The 21780-nt window shown below is 44.7% G+C and overlaps 1 protein-coding gene across 2 annotated transcripts in view; it reads right to left on the bottom strand.

Moving 5' to 3' along the window:
• Nucleotides 1-21780, bottom strand: part of TMEM255B (transmembrane protein 255B) — a 42570-nt gene that overhangs the window by 13667 nt on the left and 7123 nt on the right. Inside the window, exons 3-5 of one of the 2 annotated variants that reach the window (XM_066237150.1) lie at nucleotides 18538-18600; nucleotides 4499-4588; nucleotides 595-675 (exon numbers count right to left, since the gene is read on the bottom strand). In XM_066237150.1, the coding sequence (XP_066093247.1) occupies nucleotides 595-675; nucleotides 4499-4588; nucleotides 18538-18600 (234 nt within the window). The remainder of the gene's footprint in view (nucleotides 1-594; nucleotides 676-4498; nucleotides 4589-18537; nucleotides 18601-21780) is intronic. The other variant, XM_066237151.1, reaches the window with a different exon arrangement.

Consider the following 21780-nt stretch of genomic DNA (forward strand, 5'->3'; position numbering starts at 1 on the left):
TCCTGTCCTCCCCCTTCTCTGACATTTGTATGCAGTTTGAGAGGCCGTGTTTAGTTAAACCAGCAAATCTCTGTGGAGCTGGAGTGAAACAGCCAGGCGAAGGAGGCTACATGCCCACCTGAGGCGGTCTGAGAGAAGATGGCATGCCACGGTGCACTTTGTTATCTCTGGCATTTTATGCAGCTAGAAATAGAAATGAAATCACCCTGCAGATGTCCTTGGCCCGGGGACAGTCAGTGAGTTTCTTGGCCAATGCAAACATAGTATACTAGCTTTTTATTGCAGTGATTAAGCCAATAAAAATGCTCATCGGATAAGCCACAATGGATTGGACAGTGAGGTCTGGGCTGTTGTGTGTCAAAGAAGACAAGTCAGCAGCTGCGACTCCAAAACAAATACGACACATTAAGATGTCAGAACTGGCTCCAAACCAAGTGCGAGCTGCAAGTGCCTCCCCGCAGAACAGAGGGAAGACATGATGGGAAGAACTGTAAGAATCTAAACATTCAGATTTTGACTAGGGGCACAGAAACTGTGTGGGATACATGGATGAGCAGAATGAAGCCAAATATATCAACCAGTGCTCTTGCTTACCTCCGTCTGGTAGACATCGTGTAAGTATCCCACCCCACTGGAGTAAAACTGGCATCTTCCCGTGCTGAGGGGTCTTGGTTCCTAGAGATAAGCACAAGGAAAGAGAATACTACCGTTTCATCTCTGAATTAGGAGTGCCCAGAAGCAACTGTAGACCTGTCTGCCAATTCCAGACCTCTCTAAAGGAGAGACGCCAAAGCCAACCACAGCCTGCTGGATGGAGAACAGAGGCAGGAAGTGCCACAGCTCATTCCGGAGCAGCCCGGCCCCTGCATTCAGGAGGCAGGTGAATAGAGTGTCCCAGAGAAGCAGGCACCCTCTCCCTGCAGGCCAGACTGACACATCTTCTCGCATTGGTCAACACAGGGCAGCTGAAGGGAGTCGGCTGCATAACTTTTTGAGGTGCACTACTATAATTCTCAACAAGCTCACCCCTAGGCTCCTATCTCTTCCTCTGAAAGCAAAATATTTTCTGCAAGAAAGGGAGCAAGATGAATTTCAGACTAATTCACTCATCCAGCCAATCATCCATCCACCCACCCAATCATCTATCTAATTAATCATTTAACCATTCAGTTATCTATGCATTCATCCCTCCATCCATCCATCTATCCATCCATCTATTCATATATCTCTCCCCCTTTATCCTTCCCTCCTTCCTTCCCTCCATCCATCCATCCATTCTCCATCTATCCATTTTTTTATCAATTGATCCAGTCATCCCCATCCATCCATACCCCTCCCTCCAAGCATCTATCTCCCCACCAACAACCTATGCATGTGCATCTATTCATACATGAGCACCTCCCCAACATTCATGGAGCAAACACAGGACCAAATTATAAGGGTGTAGTTTTTGCCTTAGGGAATTAGTAAAGGAGACAGACCCAAAAAAATGACAATTACAAAATGCTTATAATCTCTATGGTAGAGAACAGCTATGGGTTGACACAGAAGCTGTAAAATGCCATGAAACTGTATAACCTGTAAGTTATAAAGTGAGTCAGAGCCCAACAACTGTATTAAGTTTTCTTACTGTATTGAGTCTTATTTCTCAAAGCATTCCTACTTCTGACCTAAGAAAAGAATACAAGAAACTACCAGTGACACTGGCAACAGATAAGGACAGTGGACTTCAGGAAGACCATTTCACACAGCTTTAATTTCTTAACTATTATACATAAATTAATATTAAGATAAACATTAATCATCAGACTGTAAGTTGTCAAAGCTGTTGAAATTTCATGTATTTCCTGCAGGGGTTGGCCAACTGCTTGGTTTTGTAAATAAAGTTTTATTGGCACACAGTCACCCTCATTTGCCCACATATTGCCTGTGGCTGCTTTTGTGCTTTGACGGTAAAGCTGACTCGCCATAACAGGCCACATGGCCACAATCGTCACGCGTTGACTCTGGCCCGTTCCAGGGAAGCCAGCGGCCCCTGGCCCACTGCACACCTCGCATAGGCAGGACCTCAGTAAGTTGAGGTGAAATGAATGAAGGAACCAGGAACTGACCAGGAGGCAAGAGGACACTCTGTCCCCAGAGTTGGCACTGTGCCATCAGTCACTGAAGGTGCCCCAAAGTAGCCACTACAACACTCTGGAGTGACCATAAACTTACCCTGCTAAAGACAAGTCCACCCTGAGCTGGAAGAGAAGACCCAGCCAAGTGACCACAAACTCTATCAGTTCCCATTTCTCCTGCAGTGAACTGTGACCCCCATGAGTCCACAGTCCAGAAGATCTGACCAAACGCCTGCTGAACAGAGATGGACAGGTGGGCTGGTTTCTGACAGAACACCCGCCAGCGACGACCTTCTGAGTCCCAGGACTCACGTTCCCCTTCACGAGGTGTCTGGCCAGTTTGGAACAAGGGAGCCTGCAATTATATCTAGTGGTATTTATAGCTCGCCTGCAATGATGAATCGCTTCAAAAAATCCTATTCATCCATGAAACACGGTAGGGCTGAGGGGGCAGCGTGCCTCCGTTCTCACCCCCGCAGCGCTGGAGGGAGGAGAGCCTCCCGCCTGGGAAACCATTGGTTCTGAAGGAAGTTTCTCTCAGAGGTGAGCTGAGAGGGGGACGAGGCCTGGGAAGAGCCGAGGCTCCGCAGCACAGAATCGGGACCCCACCTCCAGCTGCTGTGAGCCCCTCTGTCAGGAGCAAGCTTCGCTCTCAGGAAGGCATGGCAGTTTTTCCTTCAAAACCAGGGTTCCCAAAACCACCTGCCAGACCCAAGCTTTCAATTCAGCAGGGAAAGTAAAAACATTAATAATAATCTCATTTTGCAAATTCTTATAAGAAATTGTATTGACCGGTTGTTCTCTATCTCCACTGAGAGAGGGGGACGGGTTTGAGTGGTAGACGCACAGCCAGATCTGTTACTGGTGCTGTTGTTACTAACTGGTCCCCTGTGGCCCCACCGGGGCTTCCCAGGGGCTGCCTCGTGCAGCACCCCAGGGACCCTGTGACAAGAAGGAGCCACCGGAGCGGGGAAACCAGTTGACTCAGGGTCAGGCATCATCCGTACGCCCCTGTCTGTGGAGCTCCTGGTCTATCCACTGATGCGGCACCCAAATACACGTTCGTCTCAGGGTGCTGCTGTCTCAACAGGGCTCTGAGGGCAGACACGGGGTCTTCTCCTTAGAAGACCTGGGAATGGTCAGCCCCCACCTGGCATGATTCGAGCACTAGATGCTTGCTCTTCAAGGAAAGGGACAAGGCATATCCATCTTTGTACCCCCAGCTCAGGTGACGCCCTTCATCAATATTTGCTGACTGAGTGACATTTGAGAGCATGCGTAAGACAGTCCAACACCAAGCAACCTGCTGACAGTAACTCAGGCTTGGATAGGAAATCGTTTCGGATCAAAGGATTGCTTTCTGTTCTAACCAAGCAGAGTGCCAGAACCATGACAACAAATACTGACCAGGGACTCACAGTTCAATGACCTTTCCAAAAATAAAAGCAAGAAACAAAAGTCTGGGACAAATTAGACACAATTTCCTAGAGAGCTCTAAAAATGTAAATATTTATTCAACAAACGATGAATAACCTAAAAGGACAATTGCGGTGCAAGTTCAGGCCTTGGCTCCAGCTGTTAGGCCTCCACCTCTTCCAGATGGCCCTCCAGCCCGCAGAGCCCAGGCCTCTCCCTGGGCCTCTCCCTGAGCCCTGCAGCAACCCAGCCCACTCCACAGGATCAGGGCTCTCCTGGAAGGTTCTGCTGCATTTTTCTCTGTCTCACTCATGCAGCTGGCAGTGGAGTAGCTTGTTTACATCAGCATCACCACAACCATGTGAGTAACACTATGACATTATGAAGGCTACAAAATCACCAGGTGATGGGGATTTTTCAGCTCCCACCCTAATCTTATGAGACTACCATCACACACGCAATCGGTCACTGACAGAAACATCATTATGTGGTTCGTAACTGTAACTATTAATAGAATCTTCCATCTCAGGCTTCCACACCATTAGATAAACCTAAAAGGATTTCACAGGCTATGGTGTCAAGCTAGAAAATTCTGTCATATCTTTTAATAGAAACAAATCTGAACTAGAACACCTGGGAAGTCATGAGTCAGTGAATTTCATGGTATAGTTCATGTTGTTAAATTATAGCAAGACCTGGGTAAAGTTACTTGGGAAATTAAAGAATTTGATTCCAGCTGTTGTGACGGTGCAGGTGCGTGCGTGCATGTGTGTGTGTGTGTGTGTGTTTGTGTGTGTTTTGCAGGAAATGAAGAAAAGTGAGAGAAGGAAAGACATCAACTGACAAACACAAAGAAAGAGAGGAACAGTGAAGTTCTCTGTGCTCTGGGAAATTATTTTGGTATGTAGAATCTCTAAACCCAGGAAAGCAGTGGAGAACAAAAGTAGAAAGATGGAACTCACGATGTGCCGAGCGGCAAACACACCGTCCACGATGGCACAGCAGAAGGCGGCCACCACCCCGAAGCTGATAAACACGATGGCTGCCACCAACTGGAAGCAGAAGACAAAGGGAGGGTGTCCAGTGTTTAGCAAAAACCTTTTTTCAAATACAAGCCAATTCAAAGTCCCACCCTGATATTAGCCATGCCTTTTACAGAATTCTCACTTCTTCACCACACTAACTTTTGTCCTCAATAACTTATAAGCCCAGAACAGATCTGGACCAGATTCCCCCCTCCCCCCTCCCCGGGTACAGGGCACAGTTTTGTTGATTTTATTTTATACAATAAATAAGCTGCTTTGTGAGTGGGAGAGTTTTCAGTCCCCCGCCCCTCTGCACGATCCTCATGAATAATCAGGGACTTTAACCAGCGCTTACAATGGGTATTTCAATGTTTACAATTTCTTGGTATTACACACTCTTCTACAAAGACCCTAAAGTTTGTTCTCTATATAAAATCTGAGTTTATATATGACTAGAATAGATTCTTGGAACATTCAAAAACCTATACTTTTAGATAGGACACGTCTAAGATCTCTGCACTTCAGAACTCGATCAAGAGGCTGTCCCATCAAGGGGCTTTCCCAGTTTGAGTCGCTCCTTCCCACAGTCTAACACTCACCCCCTTAAATCCCAAACAGCACTTCGTATTATTAACCTTTAAAATGTTACCAATCTGATGGGGTAAAACAAGTCTCCTTGTTATTTCCATTTGTATTTTCTCTATTATTAGTGAGGTTGAGGATCTTTTCTTACAGTCGTTGGCCATTTCTTTATGTTTTTTCTTGTGAAATAATTTCAGGTTTTCCAAATCAAATAAAAATAGTACAAAGAATTCCTGTAGGTCTTTCTCTCAAATTCCAACACTTTCAAAACCACGTCAGTGACCTTCCTTATCATAACTCCTCTCTCCAGCAGCAGTGAAAACCCCGCTCTCATGATCCACGAGGCACATACTTCCTCCGCCCTAGAATATGCATAAAGTAATTGTAGAGTTACTAACCCAAACCTTGTGAAAAGCAAGCTACAAACTCGAGGACAAAATTTGTATGTAGTTCTTTACGTCTTTAGCCTCAGAGAATACGGTCAAAATCTGTTTTTCCACGTGACTTAGGTTGGTTCTCTCCCGGTGGTTGAGTGACTCATTAATAATGCAGTCAGGCTCCCTGGTTACTGTATTCCCCATGGCCCTCTCCCTCTCCATCTTTGTTAATTTGCATTATTTATTTGCTCAACAAAGTATAGAGAGTTGGCAAGAAATGTTGCCTGGTTTGACACAGCAGAACTCTGAGTTCAGTGTTGCTGTGAAACTCGCTGGGGTGCTCCAGGGGACAGATGCTGAGGCGCCAGGCACTGTCCACGCCGCTGGTCAAGGAGAAAGGAAGCAAGCTGGTCCCCGAACTTGTCCTGGAGGCAGCCCCTTCCCTCACACCCCTACTCCAGCTTCCCCCACTCCAGTCCCACGTGTTGCTTCCAAATGAAAACAGTCCTTTGACATCCAGCATTACAAATCAGAGCTGCTGGTATCAGCCTGTTGATGTGTGCAACAAAAAAAGGATTTCTTGTTGAACTTTCCACAGTGCCCTGGCAGTTTTAACACCAACTCTTCTGTGCAGCTGCTCTGGGTCAAATGACTCCGTTATCATTCAGTAGCTGTCCCATGTGTTGGAGAGAAGCAGAGTAGGGTGGGGTCCTTGACATGAAGAACCGATGCCCTGGGAGGTAATCACTGTAACAAGTATAAACCAAGAGTTCTGGGTGTGCGCAAAAAGGGAAGACCTGCCTCACCTGGAGGATGAGGGAAGGTCCTGAGCCAGCCCTGGAGGAATGGGCAGAATTTCCTCCAGAAGCCATGCCAGCCGGGAGCTGCACTGCGTACCACAAAACATTTGAAGTTCATCGATGCTAAGGAAATATAGCCAAAGGCAAAATGCTTCTTTTGCCACAATGGGGAAAGGAAAATCTGTATGGCTTCTTCCCCTATGAAATTACTGCATACAAGTAAAATGATTATGATGTAAGGAGTTATGTAAAAATCATAAGATTCAGAAGACAATTTTCAGGTTTCCCAGTAGGGAAACCATGCACCTTTGCTTTTCTGAAGGAAGAATAAAAGCCTGCACGTACTTTGGCTGTCGTGTCCCCCCAGCCTCCTCCTTTGACTTTCCTGTCACTCCCAGACAGATTTCTTTGTCCTCACTGGGCTCATGCCCTTCAAAGATGAAGCACTAAGCCCTATGGTTCACGCTTTTCTTTCATACTGACCTTGAATCCCAAGGCCACACCCGCTTATTGTAGCATCAGCTGGGGGAGAAGGGCAGTGTGTCCCCATTACTCCTGCCAAGGGTGCCGTGTGATTAACTCTAAAGCCGGTCAACCCGGCGCAGCTGGGCAGGAAGGACGTGGCTCACACTCTGCTTCATAGCCCCCACCCCACCCCAGTTCTCGCTGAGTAGAATTCACAGCCAAAGGGGGCGGATGGGGAGAGACTCAAAGATGAAAAAAATCACTTTGGAGTCCCCAAAGTCCTTTAGCACAGGGTGTCCCACCGAATTCTAACAACTGCAATGTTATTATGTGAGGAACTCCAGAAGTGACCCTGCACGTGACCCTCTGATGTCCTGTTGTTTCTCTCACACCACAAGTGGGCAACCAGAGCCATGTCCTTGACCAAAGTCAGGGCCTGTGGCCTGGTGAGTTTATGATGAACCAACTCAATGATTCCTCAGAGAATACCACTCTCTACAACCCAGCCAGGGGGCCACACAGGGGTAACAGCTGGGACAGCTGTGTTGGGCAGATAAAATAGATTATGCTCACTTTGTTAAAGATGGCACTGCCCACATGGAAACCCGTCGCCCAGGTGATATTAATGTGTGTTGGGGGCGGGCTGTGGGCAGGCAGGATCCTTGTAGCCTGGGGTTTGGTTTTAGGACTAAGCCTTTCCCACCCTTTTTGATGTGGGGTGGTGCAATCCCATCATGCCTCAGATAAGTGACTTTGTATTAGAGACTTCCCTATTTTGTATATTGGATTAAAGGTTTGGATTTCTGCACTATAAAGTGGGGCAGACCGGGAGCTTGCTCTCTCGGTTCCTGAGATTAGCATTAGAGAAGAGAGCAGAGAAAGGCCACGTGGAGGAGGCCAGGAGAAGCAGCCAAGATGGTGGAATGCTGAGTGAGAAGCCAGTTTGTGCAGAGTTTGTGCAGAGAGAAGGAAGAAGATGGGAAACAGAGGTGAATAAGTCTGGTGAGCTAGAAACCTTTGATTCTAGGAAACTCAGATAAGTCAGTAGCTTTGTGAGTACTGAATGAGTGGGTTTTGGAGCCCAGTGTGTGTGTGTTTTTACTTGCCCGCTGGGTGCAAGCTAGGATTAAAGATGATGGCCCACCAATTTTCGGCTCCATTGTTTCTTTACCGACTGTCCGAATCCAATGCGAACCTTCATGGGCCAGGCGGCTGTGATGGTGGCCGTGGATACTGGCTTTACAAGCTGAGTGACTCTCACATTATACCTCAATCTGATTTCATCCAGAGCTTCACAGAAAGCACACAGTTTCCAAAGTAGCCTCTAACACTGCAGGACTGCCCTCAACTGTTTAGATTTATAAGCGTGTTCTGATTTGGTCTTGCACCAACTGTCCCCACCATGTGAATGTCCTCATCAGCTTTCTGCTGGTTCTGCCTGGTTGCCCTTCCTCCCTCTACCCCTGCAAAAGTAAAACTCAGTGCTAGCAAGACCATATACACAGTAAACTCAGTGCTGGGCTGACCCCACGCATGGTATTGCCCGAGGACTTCTTTGGTGCGCAAACCCCAGGGATCGGGAGATAGTGTTGGAAAAGATGCTGGGAATTCTCTCCTCCAGCTGGGAAGGGAACGCTTGTGACAGGAGAGCTGCCTGTTGGGAAAGACCCAGGTGGGTCTGTGTCACAGCTGCTCCTCTCCTTCCCAGGCAAGGCCAACTCTCCCTCCAGCCAGCTGTGAGCTGGACAGTGCAAAGCCAGGACAATGCACATAGCAGCAACCTGATCGGCTCTAACGATACAAACCAAATCACTTTTCATAATGTGTGAGGACTGACAGAACTCATGGATTTTGCAAATGCGTAGATACTATCTGTTGTTACTCTAGCAACTCTAAAGAGCTCTCAGTGAAGGTCGTGAATATATTTTATTGCACTGTTTAGGGTGGGCAATCAGATTACTCAGTAGGGAAAAGGTCACCTTCAGATCTCTGCTGGGCTCACAGATTTGCATTTCAATGGGAAAAGTAGATTTAAAAAGCAAGTACAAATAGATAACATTGTGGTGATAAGAGAAGACGGAAAGAAAACCGGGTAAGGTGGGAAGGTTGTCACCTGGGGTAGTCTGGACTCTGTGAGTCCCTCGTCCCCATGTTTCCCTTCATCGTCTTTTCTAAACCAACTTCTTAAAACTTTCTGCTGTGCCCTCTGGTATTGTCACTGGTAAAATCTAATAAACCTCAGCCCCTTTGTAACAGCTCCCTTCTGGCTCTGATTGGGGTGCTTCTGCCCTACCCCTGGTCCCTGGGACTCGGGACAACCGGGCTGGGCCACGGTGCATGTCAGAGCATTCTCTCCTCCTCCCACAACCCCAAACGTAAGTAAGGTAAGTTCGTGCCTCAGACGCAGCCCTCCGGGGGGCGCTGTCATTCACTAACCTCCAGGCCACTCCCTCTTTCCTGGCTCCAGGTCACCCTCCCCAGCGTGACTGCAGCCATGATTCATGGTGACTGTGAGGTCCAGAGTGACCCTTCCATGGCCCTGGCTCTCAGTCCCTGGGCATGTGCACCTGCAGCATGCGGCCCCTCTCAGAGATGACCACACGCCCTGCGGCGTCCTACTGCCCACTCAGCGCTGCCGCACAGGCACCGACCCTCCTCCCACCCCGGCCATTCATCCTGGTCTCACCTCCCGGTCACCATCTCTCCACTGTGGGCACGTTTCCCAGCTTACAGACCCCGGTCAGCCATTATCCCTGTGGATGCCTGCAACCCCTTGCTCCTTCCTTGCATTCTTGTATTCCCCTGCCAAAACCCAAACCAAGTTAAATATAGCTCTCCAACTTCACACCTGAACAGGAGAACGTGAAGACCTGTGCTCACTCAATTAAGGACGACACTCAACCACCCCTGCTCTTCCCACCAGTCCCACACATCCCTCCTTCCAGTAGCAGGTGACCCTACGTGCTCAGTTTCCTGGGAAAGCAAAAGCCATCAAAAGAGAGCTTGTACAAATTCTGACCGCACCTGCCAGCCCTGCACTGGCCCCCACACTCTGTCCCCCATTAGCACGAACGAAAGGCTGCACGCCTACCTGGACCAGCAGCTCCACACCTCTCATATTCCCTGAACCCCACCCCCCTAATCTTCTCTCTCACAGCCTCCTATCTTCACCCTTTACTAGACCTCCCTGTTGGCACAGACATGCCAGAATTCCTCTTTTCTTAAACCATTTCCTTGATGTCCACTTCCTCTGTAGCTCCTCCTCCTCCACCATCCTGCTTTCCTTAAACTCCTTCAGAAGGTTGTCGATATAGCTGTCTGCACACTCACCTTCTGTCCCTACCTTGTCAAGGTAAGCAATCACGTGCACAGTGTAAATATGTGGTCAAGCCTCAGACCTCACCTGACCCGATCTATCAGCAGCATTTGACAGAGCTGTTCATTCTCCTATGAAAACACTTTCTTCACTGCTTCCAGGATAACAATCATATTTAAGAAATGGTTATGGGGCTACTGTCCTAAAATTTTACACACATTAGCTCATTACCGTTTCTCTCTCCTGCTTTCCTCTTCTTCCTTGTCCCCTCCACCTGAGGTGCTGCTACCCCAACCAAGAAATGCAGGCGAGTCTCATGCTCATCTCACACCATCTACACCCCTGAACTTTGTATCCTCCATCTACACCCCTCTTCTTCGTTTCTTCATTTTTCTGCTGCCTTTCCTCCTCTCAACCACAGTGGATACAGCTAGAAGTCAGTAACAGATAGAAAAGTGGAAAATCTACAAATATGTGTAAATTAAACACATGCTCTTAAACAACCAGTGGGTCAAAAAAAGAAATACAAAGGAAATAAAAAACACTTTGAGATGAGTGAGAATAAACAAAAACAGCCTAATTCATGGGACATGGCACACACAGCAATCAATAAAAAAGGAGAAAGAGCCCTGGCCAGTAGCTCAGCTGGTTGGAATATCGTCCCAACATGCCAAATTTGCAGGTTGGATCCCCAGTCAGGGCACATACAAGAAGTAACCTACAAATGCATAAATAAGTGGAACAACAAACCAATCACTCTCTCTCTCTCTTTCTCTCTCCCTTCCCCTCTTTCTCTCTCTCAAAAAAAAATTTTAAAAAATCAAAAAATAAAAAAGAGGAAAGATCTCAAACTGACAACTAACACTTTAAGAACTAGAAAAATAACAGCAACCTAAGCCCAAAGCTAACAAAATAGAGGAAATAATAAAGGTGAAAGCAGTTATAAAAGAAACAGAGAATGGAAAAACAATAAAGAGAATCATGCAACTGAAAATTGATTATTTGAAAAGATTGATATTGACAAGTCTTTAGCTAGACTAAGAAAATGAGAAAAAAAACAAACCACTTAAATCAGAAATAAAAGTGGGAACATTACTACCAATTTTATAGAAATTAAAAGTATTATAAGAAAGCAGTAGCCTGGTGTGCAGGAGTCCTGGGTTCGATTCCCGGCCAGGGCATACAAGAGTAGCGCCCATCTGCTTCTCCACCCCTCCCCCTCTCTTTCCTCTCTGTCTCTCTCTTCCCCTCCTGCAGCCAAGGCTCCATTGGAGCAAAGTTGGCCTGGGCGCTGAGGATGGCTCCATGGCCTCTGCCTCAGGCGCTAGAATGGCTCTAGTTGCAGCAGAGCAATGCCCCAGATGGACACAGCATTGCCCCCTAGTGGGCATGCCAGGTGGATCCCAGTCGGGCGCATGCGGGAGTCTGTCTGACTGCCTCCCCGTTTCCAACTTCAGAAAAATACAAAAAAATAAAATAAAATAAAATAAATATTAAAAAAAAGAGAAAGTAGTATGAACTATTATTATACACCAACAAATTTGATGAACTGAATGAGACAAATTACTAAAAGCACACAAATTACCAAAATTAAATTAAAAAAAATAGAAAATCTCAATAAACTTATAAGAAGTAAACAGATTGAATCAACAAAGAAAGGGCTAAGACCAGATGGTTTCACTGGTAAATTCTACCAAATATTTAAAGAAGAATTACATCATTCTTACTCAACTCTTTCAAAAATTAGAAGAGGAGTGAAATCTCCTGACATTCAATGAGGGCAGAATTATGCTGATACTTAAGTCAGACAAAGATATGAAAAGAAAGGATAAACACCAAACCACATCCCTTATGAATGTAGAAGTAAAAATCTTCAATAAAATACTAGCAAACTGAATCCAACCGCACATTAAAAGGATCATACCACATGTACAGGAGTGTAAGAGCTCTTCAACACAAGAAAATCAATCAGTGTAATATACCACATTAATAGAATAAAGAAGAAACTATCTAAATTATCATCTGAATGAATGCAGGAAAAGTATTTAACAAAATCCAAATCCTTTCATGATATAAACACTCAGCAAACTAAAAATAGAAGAGAATTTTCTTAACATAATGGGTATTCACGAAAACCTCCAGGTAACACCCTACTCAGTAGTAAAAACAAGAAGCTTTCTCCCTGATAAAGGGACATGACAAGCATGCCCACTTCCACCACTGCTACTCAGTATTGCCCTGGAAGTCCTTGCCAGAGCAGGTAGGCAGAAAAAAGATAAAGAAGGCCCCACATTGGAAAGGAAAAAAGTAAAACTATCTCTATTTACCTGATTCCATATATAGAAAATACCAAAAATACCAAATAATGCACAAAAAACTACTGCAGATAATAAATGAATTCAGCAAAGTTGCAAAGTACAAGAGCAATACACAAAAATGAGTGGTGTCTCTATACACTATCAATGAACAACTTGAAAAGGAAATTAAGAAAAAAATTCCATTTATAATATCATCCAAAAAAAATTAAATATTTAAAAATAAATTTAACTAAGGAGGTGAAAGACTTGTATACTGAAAACTACAAAACCTTGCTGAGAGAAATTTTAAAAGACCTAATTAAATGGAAGGAATTTTATGTTCATGAATTGGACAATTTAATATTGTTAAGATGGAAATATTCCCCAAAGCTATCTAGAGATTCAATGCAACCCCTAGCCAAACATCAATGGCCTTTTTGCAGATATGGAAAAGCCAAGTGGAAGTGCAAGGGGCCCTAATTAGACAAAACAATCTTGAAAAGAAAAACATCATGAGAGGAATCATGCTTTCTAATTACAAAAATTACTAGAAATCTACAGAATCAAAACAGTGTGGTGGTGAGGGGTCATAAGCTAATTATGTACCCTCTGATACTTAGCTCCATTTGCAGGAGAATCTTACATGTGTTCAGATTTCACGGACAGCAAGAGTTGTAAAGTACCTGCTATAGGAAAAGCCATGTGATAGCACGCTGTTCATTAGCTTTATCACAATATTCATAGTGGAGAATTATGTTATATGGTAGCAGAAACAGGCATTTTTATGTGTTGCTTATATTTTATCTCAAATTAAAATGTAGATAAAAGGTAATAAATAAAATCTATCCATGCTTTCACACACTAAAAAACAAAACAGTGATGGCATAAGGGTAGACATATAGACCAACGTCATTGAGACTGAGAATCCAGATATAAACCCACACACCTATCTCCAATTGATTTTCAATAAGGGTGCCAAGGCCATTGAATGGACTGAAAGAACAGTCTCTTGAGTAAGTGGTGCCAGACAACTGGATACCCACATGCAAAAGACTAAAGCTGGACCCTTACCTTACACCATATACCAAAAAAACAATGAATTAAAAATTGATCAGTGAGCTAAAACTATAAAACTATTCAAAGAAAACATAAGAGTAAATCTTCATGACCTCAGTTTGGTGATAAATTCTTAGATTTCACAACAAAAGCATAAGCTATAAAAGGCTAAATAGACAAATTGGACAGCATCAAAATTTAAAATTTTAAGGCAGAGACTGTGTCCCTTGTGGTAGATAGTAAGCACTCAATAACTCTTTGTTGAAATGAGATACATCTTTTCAGACACACGAGTGATAAAGCCCATTGTATGAAACTGGACTTTCCAATTCAAAGGTCTCTGTAGGGAATCCTGCTGGCTTCCCACCCAGCATCCACGCCTCTTTTCTCTCCTGCTAACCAATGTTGATTTTGTCCAGGTCCCTCACTTGCACATTAGTCATATCCCTCTAGGGAGATGTCCCCACCCAGCTCCTAACTGAGGATTATTCATGAGGTAATCCAATGACAGAGGCTGGTTTAGAAATGAATGTGGACCCGGCCAATAAGATAAGAGGGAAAGTCTGTTATGGACTCTGGGAAAGTTGTCTCCAAGAAAGAATCAGAGGAAAGCACTGTCTGCTTCCTCCCTCTGGATGCTGCTCTATCAGGAGGGCGACAACCTCAAGGAGGGCAGAGTGGAAAGAGGGAAGGCAGTGAGGCCTCAGGACACACTGAAGCGTTGAGTCAGCCAACCGTAAAACCACCCACTCTGGACATCCTGAAGGAATACAAATCCTCACAGTCTCTGCCCATTAAGGCTGGAATTTATGTTATTTTCAGCCAAAAGCACTGCAACCACTTCCACCTACAGTTCATGTCTTCCAAAGATTCATTCATCAATTGAACAAAGGGGTGTAGGTGCCTGTGTGGTGGCGAGAAAACTGGAGTCGCATCTCATTACAAACAGGTAAAGGCTAGATAGGTAACTGCTATAAAGGTGTGAACCCAGGAGGTTAGCGGACCTTTCTTGAGGACCTGACATTTTTGCTGAGATCTTAGGGGGGAGCTGGAGTGAACTAAGCAGAAGAAGGTGAGGGCAGGGGATAGAGCATTCCAGATAGAGAGACAGAGACAGGTAGAGAAAGACAGAGAGAGGAACAGAGACAGAGGGAGAGAGGAAAAGAGGAAGAGAGTAGGCGGAGGGACTTGGTAAGGAATGGCCCTCATTCATGTTTAGTTCTCCCCTCAGCACCCAGAGAAGAGAAGGAAGCCTGGAATGACCCCGTGACTTCTCCAGGCCGATCCAGGAGGTGGCATTGATGACCTGACCCTCCAGGTGGAAGTCCCGACAGGAACAAAGCAAAGGCTCTGCTCTACTTAAGGGGAAAAGTGTCTCCCCGACCCTGCCCATCTTCAGAACAAGCCACTCATGTCAGAGATAGAACCTGTCTTACAGAATAAGATGGAGAGCTTCCATTACCCTAGAGAAAACCAAACATTTCTGAATGTTCCTTAGGATAATTTGTCATGAGAATTTGTTCTTATAAAATCTACTAAGTATTCTTCTTATGGGACACAGAAATGACATCTCTGCCATAATCAGTTGCCTGCAGCAGGACCTCACCCATAATCACAGAGATAAACAGGTGAAGAGAGACAGGGAATAGAGCAAAAAAGGACTTTAGTTGACATTTGAAGTAATGATGAGGGTCAAAGTCAAAGAGGAGGAGACGATGTGTAGGGAAAGTGAACAACAGGGTCATGGGAAACCCAGTGACACCCTCATGGGATTGGACAGGGAGCCCCTCCACCATATTTGGAGAACACCCACGGCACATCACCCATCCTACGAACGGGCTTGAGAGATGAGTTCAGACACAGGGTTAACTCCACATTGACCTTCTGATGGGCCCGTGCTGCCATTGGTTCTCCTGTGCTCAGTTCAGCTTTTCTCCACCAGAAGCTCCACCTTTTCCTCCCAGCCTTGGAATGGACCCTTGTGGGCCCTTCTCAGCCTCAACTGACTCTTCTGTGCTCCCCCCTACACCCCTCGCATGGTGCTCTCTGAGGCTCTGTACACAGTCTGAGCTCTGTCAGGTCAGAACCTCCCCACCTAGCACCTAACATGACAGCTTGCACATGGAGTGTGCTTGGTAAGTGTTGACTGAAGAAAGAAATAGGCAAATGACAACAATCCACGCACAGGAAATGCTTGAGAAGTAATAGCTTCCCTTTAAACAGTATTGATGGTTATTGACAGTAATTGATGGTTATTGCTGGGAGGGGATGGTTAAAATAGCTTTGAGGTGGAATCAATCATTCCGTTTTTTCTCAAGAGATGACCATGCGCACGCCTGCCCCTTCTAACAGACAGGAGACTCTACTTATACGTCCTTCTCTGTGGAGCGGCAGCAAAAACAGACCTGGCTTAGCTTTCCACCAGCAAATTTCCAGGGCCCTTTCTAAACAGGCAGATATTTGGATCAATCCAGAAAATTGATCAGATTTTCCAAACAGCCCTCATGTGAACATGGCTTACATAGCAGGAAAAATAAAAGTTCAGACAGGTCACTTTTGTGAGCACATGGCTGCAAAACTAGAGACCCGGAGCACCTGGTCCTACATACATTCTCCCCATGAGGACATGATAGACCTAAGTCACTGTATCACGAGATGTTTGCTCCCAGGAGCAGCGGAGTACAGAGGCGCTCTCTCACATCTGCCCATCCACCAACGCCGCTTCTGAGCTGGACTGCAGGACACATCTTTTCAGAGGCGCTCACAAAGAGATCAACGAAAGAACAAGATGCCAATGAGCAGCGGGCCAGAGAGCCACACCCCACACATACTCGCAACCCATGGTGTGGGAAGGTCGGGGTTAGTGCAGTGGAACATGTTCTGAGCTGCACAGGGAGCCTTGCATGCTTGGAAAGACTGGCCACAGCCCCTGTGGCCGGATCCTTCAAATAAGAAGGAATAGAAGGACCAGGGTCCCGATGCCAAGGCCGTGTGGATAGAATGGAGACCAGTCGCCAAAGGTCAAGGAGTCTATTCAGTTCACACACCAGCAAGTGGCAGGACAGAGGTCCAACTGCATCTCTCCTGGTAATCCTTGCAGGTGCCACCCAAAGAAATAGTTCTTGTGTCATCAGAGCGCTAAGCCAGCCTCCTCAGGGGCAGGCTCACATTCTCAAAAGCCTAAGCCAGCCTCCTCAGGGGCAGGCTCACATTCTCAAAAGCCTAAACACTCAGGTGCTTCCATACTGGGAATTGACCTGTTTTCTTATAAGAAAACAGACCTGGTTTCTGCCACACACACCCCAGTCGACCAGTTGGCAAGAAAGGAGGGCAACCCCAGTGGCTTCTCCATTCACCCCCCACTCCAACTCACCACCCTTCTCCTGAAGTTAACCAGACTTCTGGAAGGTATAGGTGCCAGCATCTTCAGGGGACAGTAGTCCTCAGAGGAGTGGGGAGGAAGACAGGCAGGAGCCCTCTTCGACACAACACTCAAAGGAATTAAAAAAAAAAAAAAAGGTATCTCTCAACCAGACAGACAAAGGCTGATACCTTAACCTTTTGTAGGAAATGTTTTTGATCTATAAGTTACTTATTAGTTCTTGTTGGTTCTTCTAGTTCAGTGTCTTTTAAACAATACTCCGGGAAGATTGTGTGTGTGTGTGCGTGTGCGTGTGTGTGCGTGTGTGTGTGTACACACACATATGGATATAGGGCAGACCAACAGCTAACAAATGTTTTAGGGCCTTTAACTTCTTCTCTGGCCTGTGGGACCATTCTAGGCTGTAGGACTATTAGTGAAATCAATGATTCGTATGTCTGTGTCGGTGACTAAAAAGAAATAACTCATTCATCAGTGGAAAAACATCAAAAGCTGACTCAGTTGGGTGCATTCTTTAGATATCACTGGAGACTAACATAATAAAGAGCAGAGATAATGGTGAAGCTACTTCTAATGATTAAATTGAACAGAGTGAAATGATACCATGTAATGATATCATTATAGACGAAATGACACCATGTCTGGGATTAGTTTCAAAACAATACGAGAAGGGAAGAAACGGGTGGGAGATGAGACAAGACTGGCCCTGTGTCAATAGTTGAAGTCGGGAGATGGGTACAGAGGGGTTCATTATGCTAGTCTTTCTACTTTGGCAAATGTTTAAACTTTTCTGTAGTAAAAAATTAAAATAAAAAGAAAGTATTCTTTGTATTTAGAAGCATTTGAAATACAAGCAGTCTCCCTTCAGCTGACATTTTTTCAGCTTGCTATTATCTCTACTGGAAACTACTTGAACGTCCTGACTAACCTATGTACTTAAATACAGTATTCAACAATGGCTACTATCCTCTGGACAGCTGTTACGGGCCAGTGTGTGCTAGATATCCTCCCGTGCTTCAACTCAGGTGTTCCCAGCACCCCTAAAAAGGAAGAAACTGAGGTGCACATCTGTCAAGTGAGTTTCCCAGAATCACAACACTACTAATGATGGACACAGGTTTCCGCTTTCATAAACATTAAATTATGATAGTAAAATATATGTTTATCATACTAAGTTAGCCTTGGAAGAAAGCTTTCTCTGAAAATGCAGAAATGGTCTTGTGTAGACATCACAAACAACGCCAGTCAGAGCCTCTGCTCGGAGGAACTGGGGTGGCCCTGACTTGCCCAGTGTACAGGCAAGATAACTGGGGGGCTGGACCCCACATAGCTGTCAAATCTGGAGTTTCACCCTTGCATTCCAAGACCCACATTTCTTTTACTAAAGCCATAGATGTGAACTTCAGTATTCAAATTGGAAAAATAAAAGCAAAACTATCTCTATTTGCAGGTGACCTAATCTTATAGATGGAAAATCCTAAGGAATTCACTTAAAAAAAAAACAAAAAAAACCTGAGACCTAATAAATGATTTCAATAGGGCTGCAAGATACAGGACTAAATAGAAAAATCAACTGTATTTTCATACACTTACAATCTAAGCAACTCAAAAAAGGAAGTTAAGAAAACAATGCCACACTACTCAGCCATAAAAAGAAAAGATGAAATATCGCCATTTGAAAGTAGCGATGCACTTCCTTACCATTTGCCTTCGATTCTCCACCAGGTTGATGCCAATAATTCCTAAGAAAGATCCGAAGCCCAGCTGAGAGCAAAGGAAAAACAAGGAGAAAGCACCCAGTTAGCATGCCTGGTGGCTTGATGCTGACTTTTTTTTTAATTTTTATTAATTTTAATTTGTGTTAACATGGATTCACAATAAACAATGCACAGGAGACTGCCGCCCTTAAAACATTTTATCAGGCCTGACCAGGCGATGGCACAGTGGATAGAGCAGGGGTCCCCAAACTTTTTACACAGGGGGCCAGTTCACTGTCCCTCAGACCGTTGGAGGGCCGGACTATAAAAAAAACTATGGACAAATCCCTATGCACACTGCACATATCTTATTTTAAAGTAAAAAAACAAAACGGGAACAAATACAATATTTAAAATAAAGAACAAGTAAATTTAAATAAACAAACTGACCAGTATTTCCATGGGAACTAGGCTTCTCTCACTGACCACCAATGAAAGAGGTGCCCCTTCCGGAAGTGCGGCGGGGGCCGGATAAATGGCCTCAGGGAGCCGCATGTGGCCCGCGGGCCGTAGTTTGGGGACGCCTGGATTAGAGCATCAGACTGGGATGAGGAGGACCCAGGTTCAAGACCTCGAGGTTGCCAGCTTGAGCACGGGCTCATCTGGTTTGAGTGAGGCTCACCAGCTTGGACCCAAGGTCTCTGGCTGGAGCAAGGGGTTACTCGGTCTGCTGAAGGCCCGCGGTCAAGGCACATATGAGAAAGCAATCAATGAACAACTAAGGTGTCGCAACAAAAAACTAATGATTGATGCTTCTTATCTTTCCGTTCCTGTCTGTCTGTCCCTGTCTATCCCTCTCTCTGACTCTCTCTCTGTCTCTGAAAAAAAAAACCAAAAAACATTTTATCAAAGGGCCAAGGCTGGCCACTCCCACCTCTCAGAGTTTTGACCACTAAATGGCAGATGGGTCCATGCATGTTTGGGTGGGCTTCTCAGGCTTGATGGAAGCTGGTGATTGGAATAGAAACTACTAAGACATGATCCATCTCATCTTCTATGTTTAAACATTTTAACTCTTAGGTCAGTTTCACTTGTGATTACAAGGAAAGAGAGCACTGATTGTCCCCGTTGCCTGTTACAGAGGACACCTCCCCATGGTGGCCCAGACCATTCACAGCTCATCTTCTGCACCTGGTGGTCAGGTGAGTGGCCCACCTGATGTTTCTCCTGGACCTGTCTCAAGTCCCATAGTCAGAGAAGAACTCCCCGGGTAAGATATTAGGAAACCACAACCATAGGTGTTTCAGAAGAGTTACCAGTCACCCATGACACGGCTGACACCACGCAGAGATGGGTTTTTGACTCAAGTGAGTATGCAGACACAGAACCTTGGGGAAGAAGAGGAGGAGGTGGGAGGGTGCTAGGCAGCCCTGGGATTCAGCCAGTTCGCACCGGTTCAGCAGAACCGATGCCTAATTTTTTGTTGAATTCAGTGAAACAGTTGTTAAAATGGCACTTGTAATCAGGGTTCTCTCTAAGGTGGGCGCCTGGGCAGCCGCCCAATGTGGAAATCACAAATTTACATTTCTTACTCCTTTTTAATGTTCATCTGCGCAATAGCGTATTCTAAGTGCCCGTAGCAATGCTCATTCCATCCATAGGTGAAAACAATTGCAAGTGAGGACGCCAATCAAGAAGCAATATGGAAATATCTTAAATAACAGTTTCATTGTTTTTTGTCAGGTATTAATACCTTTTCATTAATATTTTCAAACTTTTCCTTATAATATAATCTAGTTTTGTATACCTTTTATTGTTCTTATTTAAGTATTAAATGCATGAAGTAATAAACTATCTATCAGTATATCTTTTTTTTTTAATACTTAAAATGGTCATTAGGTCAGGGAACCGGTTGTTGAATTATTTGAATCCCACCACCAGTGCTAGGGGATCTTGAGAATCCGTCCTCTTCTTCCTCAGGAGAGCCTAGACTCTCGGACCCCCCCGGAGGAATTGATGTCGGCATGTTGGAGAAACACAGACGTGGCTACGCTCATCTCAAAATGAAGAATCCGAGGGCTGCGCACCGGGGTCCCTTTACCTGAGTGTGTCCAGGAGACAGGTGTGCCTCATCTTCCAGGCCTACCCAGGAGAAGAATTTCTTAGTTTCCCCTTAGCTTAAAGAACTTGGAGTTTCAGCAATGCCCATGGACGACACTGTTCAGAGCAGCTGGTGACAAGCCTTTCACAAGCAACATGGGGCTGCGGCACTGGGGCCTTTCTCTAGAGCCACCCTCACGCAGCAGGTGTGATCTGCACACCTGACTTCTGAGGGCCCTTTGGGGCCGGTCAGGAGACAGCTAATCAGCTGACCGGCAGCACAGCTGGTCCTTTAAGAACACATTATCAAATTTAATGCACTAAAAATTGGACTAAAAATTTATGTCTACAGATATCTTTTACCTATAATTGTATCTAGGAGATGGATTTGCATGCACAGATGATGTTTTTACCAATAATTTAAGAATTCTCAAGCAGTAAGGGGAGATGAATGTTTTCTTCACACATCACACTCTAATGCCGCAGTTCAAAATATCAAAATTCCACTCTGGCATAAATGTATTAATTATTAAGTTTCACTAAATTCCATTTCTTTGGATTAAAAAAAATCCTCTCTCTAAAATGTGGAGGTATTTTTACTATACAGCCCGTTTCTTCCTGAGATCCGCTCTTTGCTATAAGTCTCTGAGTCGGACAGAGGATCTCCGAGGAAGGGACTTTTATTCACATTTTCTTTAATTGAAGTTCATCTGTCGTCTCCGTTAGTTTGCATTCAGAATTTATATTCAATAATATAAATTATGTTGATTTATAAAGCATATACAAAAAGTCAAAATAAAGAATATAAAGATGAAATAAATTATTTTTGTAAAATATTTTTAAATACTAAGAGTGCCAAAACCTTTTTTCATCTTTACTAAAAATGTTATCAATATTATTACTAACCTTAATAATACTTTTAATGAGAGTACTGTATTTAATGAGCTTAATTTTTTTTAATATCCTGGTTTAGCATTTCATGACACAGCACCTCAAGGTTTTGGTGCATTTTAAGGGCATTATAGCTGATAAAAGGCGAATTTCACAAACACTTTTTGTGCACAATTCGGACACTTGGAGCAAATTTTATTGCCAATGACAATAGATGTGAATTTATCGTTCAAAAATTCTTCCTGATAATTCTAAA

The sequence above is a fragment of the Saccopteryx bilineata genome, chromosome 6 (assembly GCF_036850765.1).
Source record: "Saccopteryx bilineata isolate mSacBil1 chromosome 6, mSacBil1_pri_phased_curated, whole genome shotgun sequence".
NCBI classification, from domain to species: domain Eukaryota; kingdom Metazoa; phylum Chordata; class Mammalia; order Chiroptera; family Emballonuridae; genus Saccopteryx; species Saccopteryx bilineata.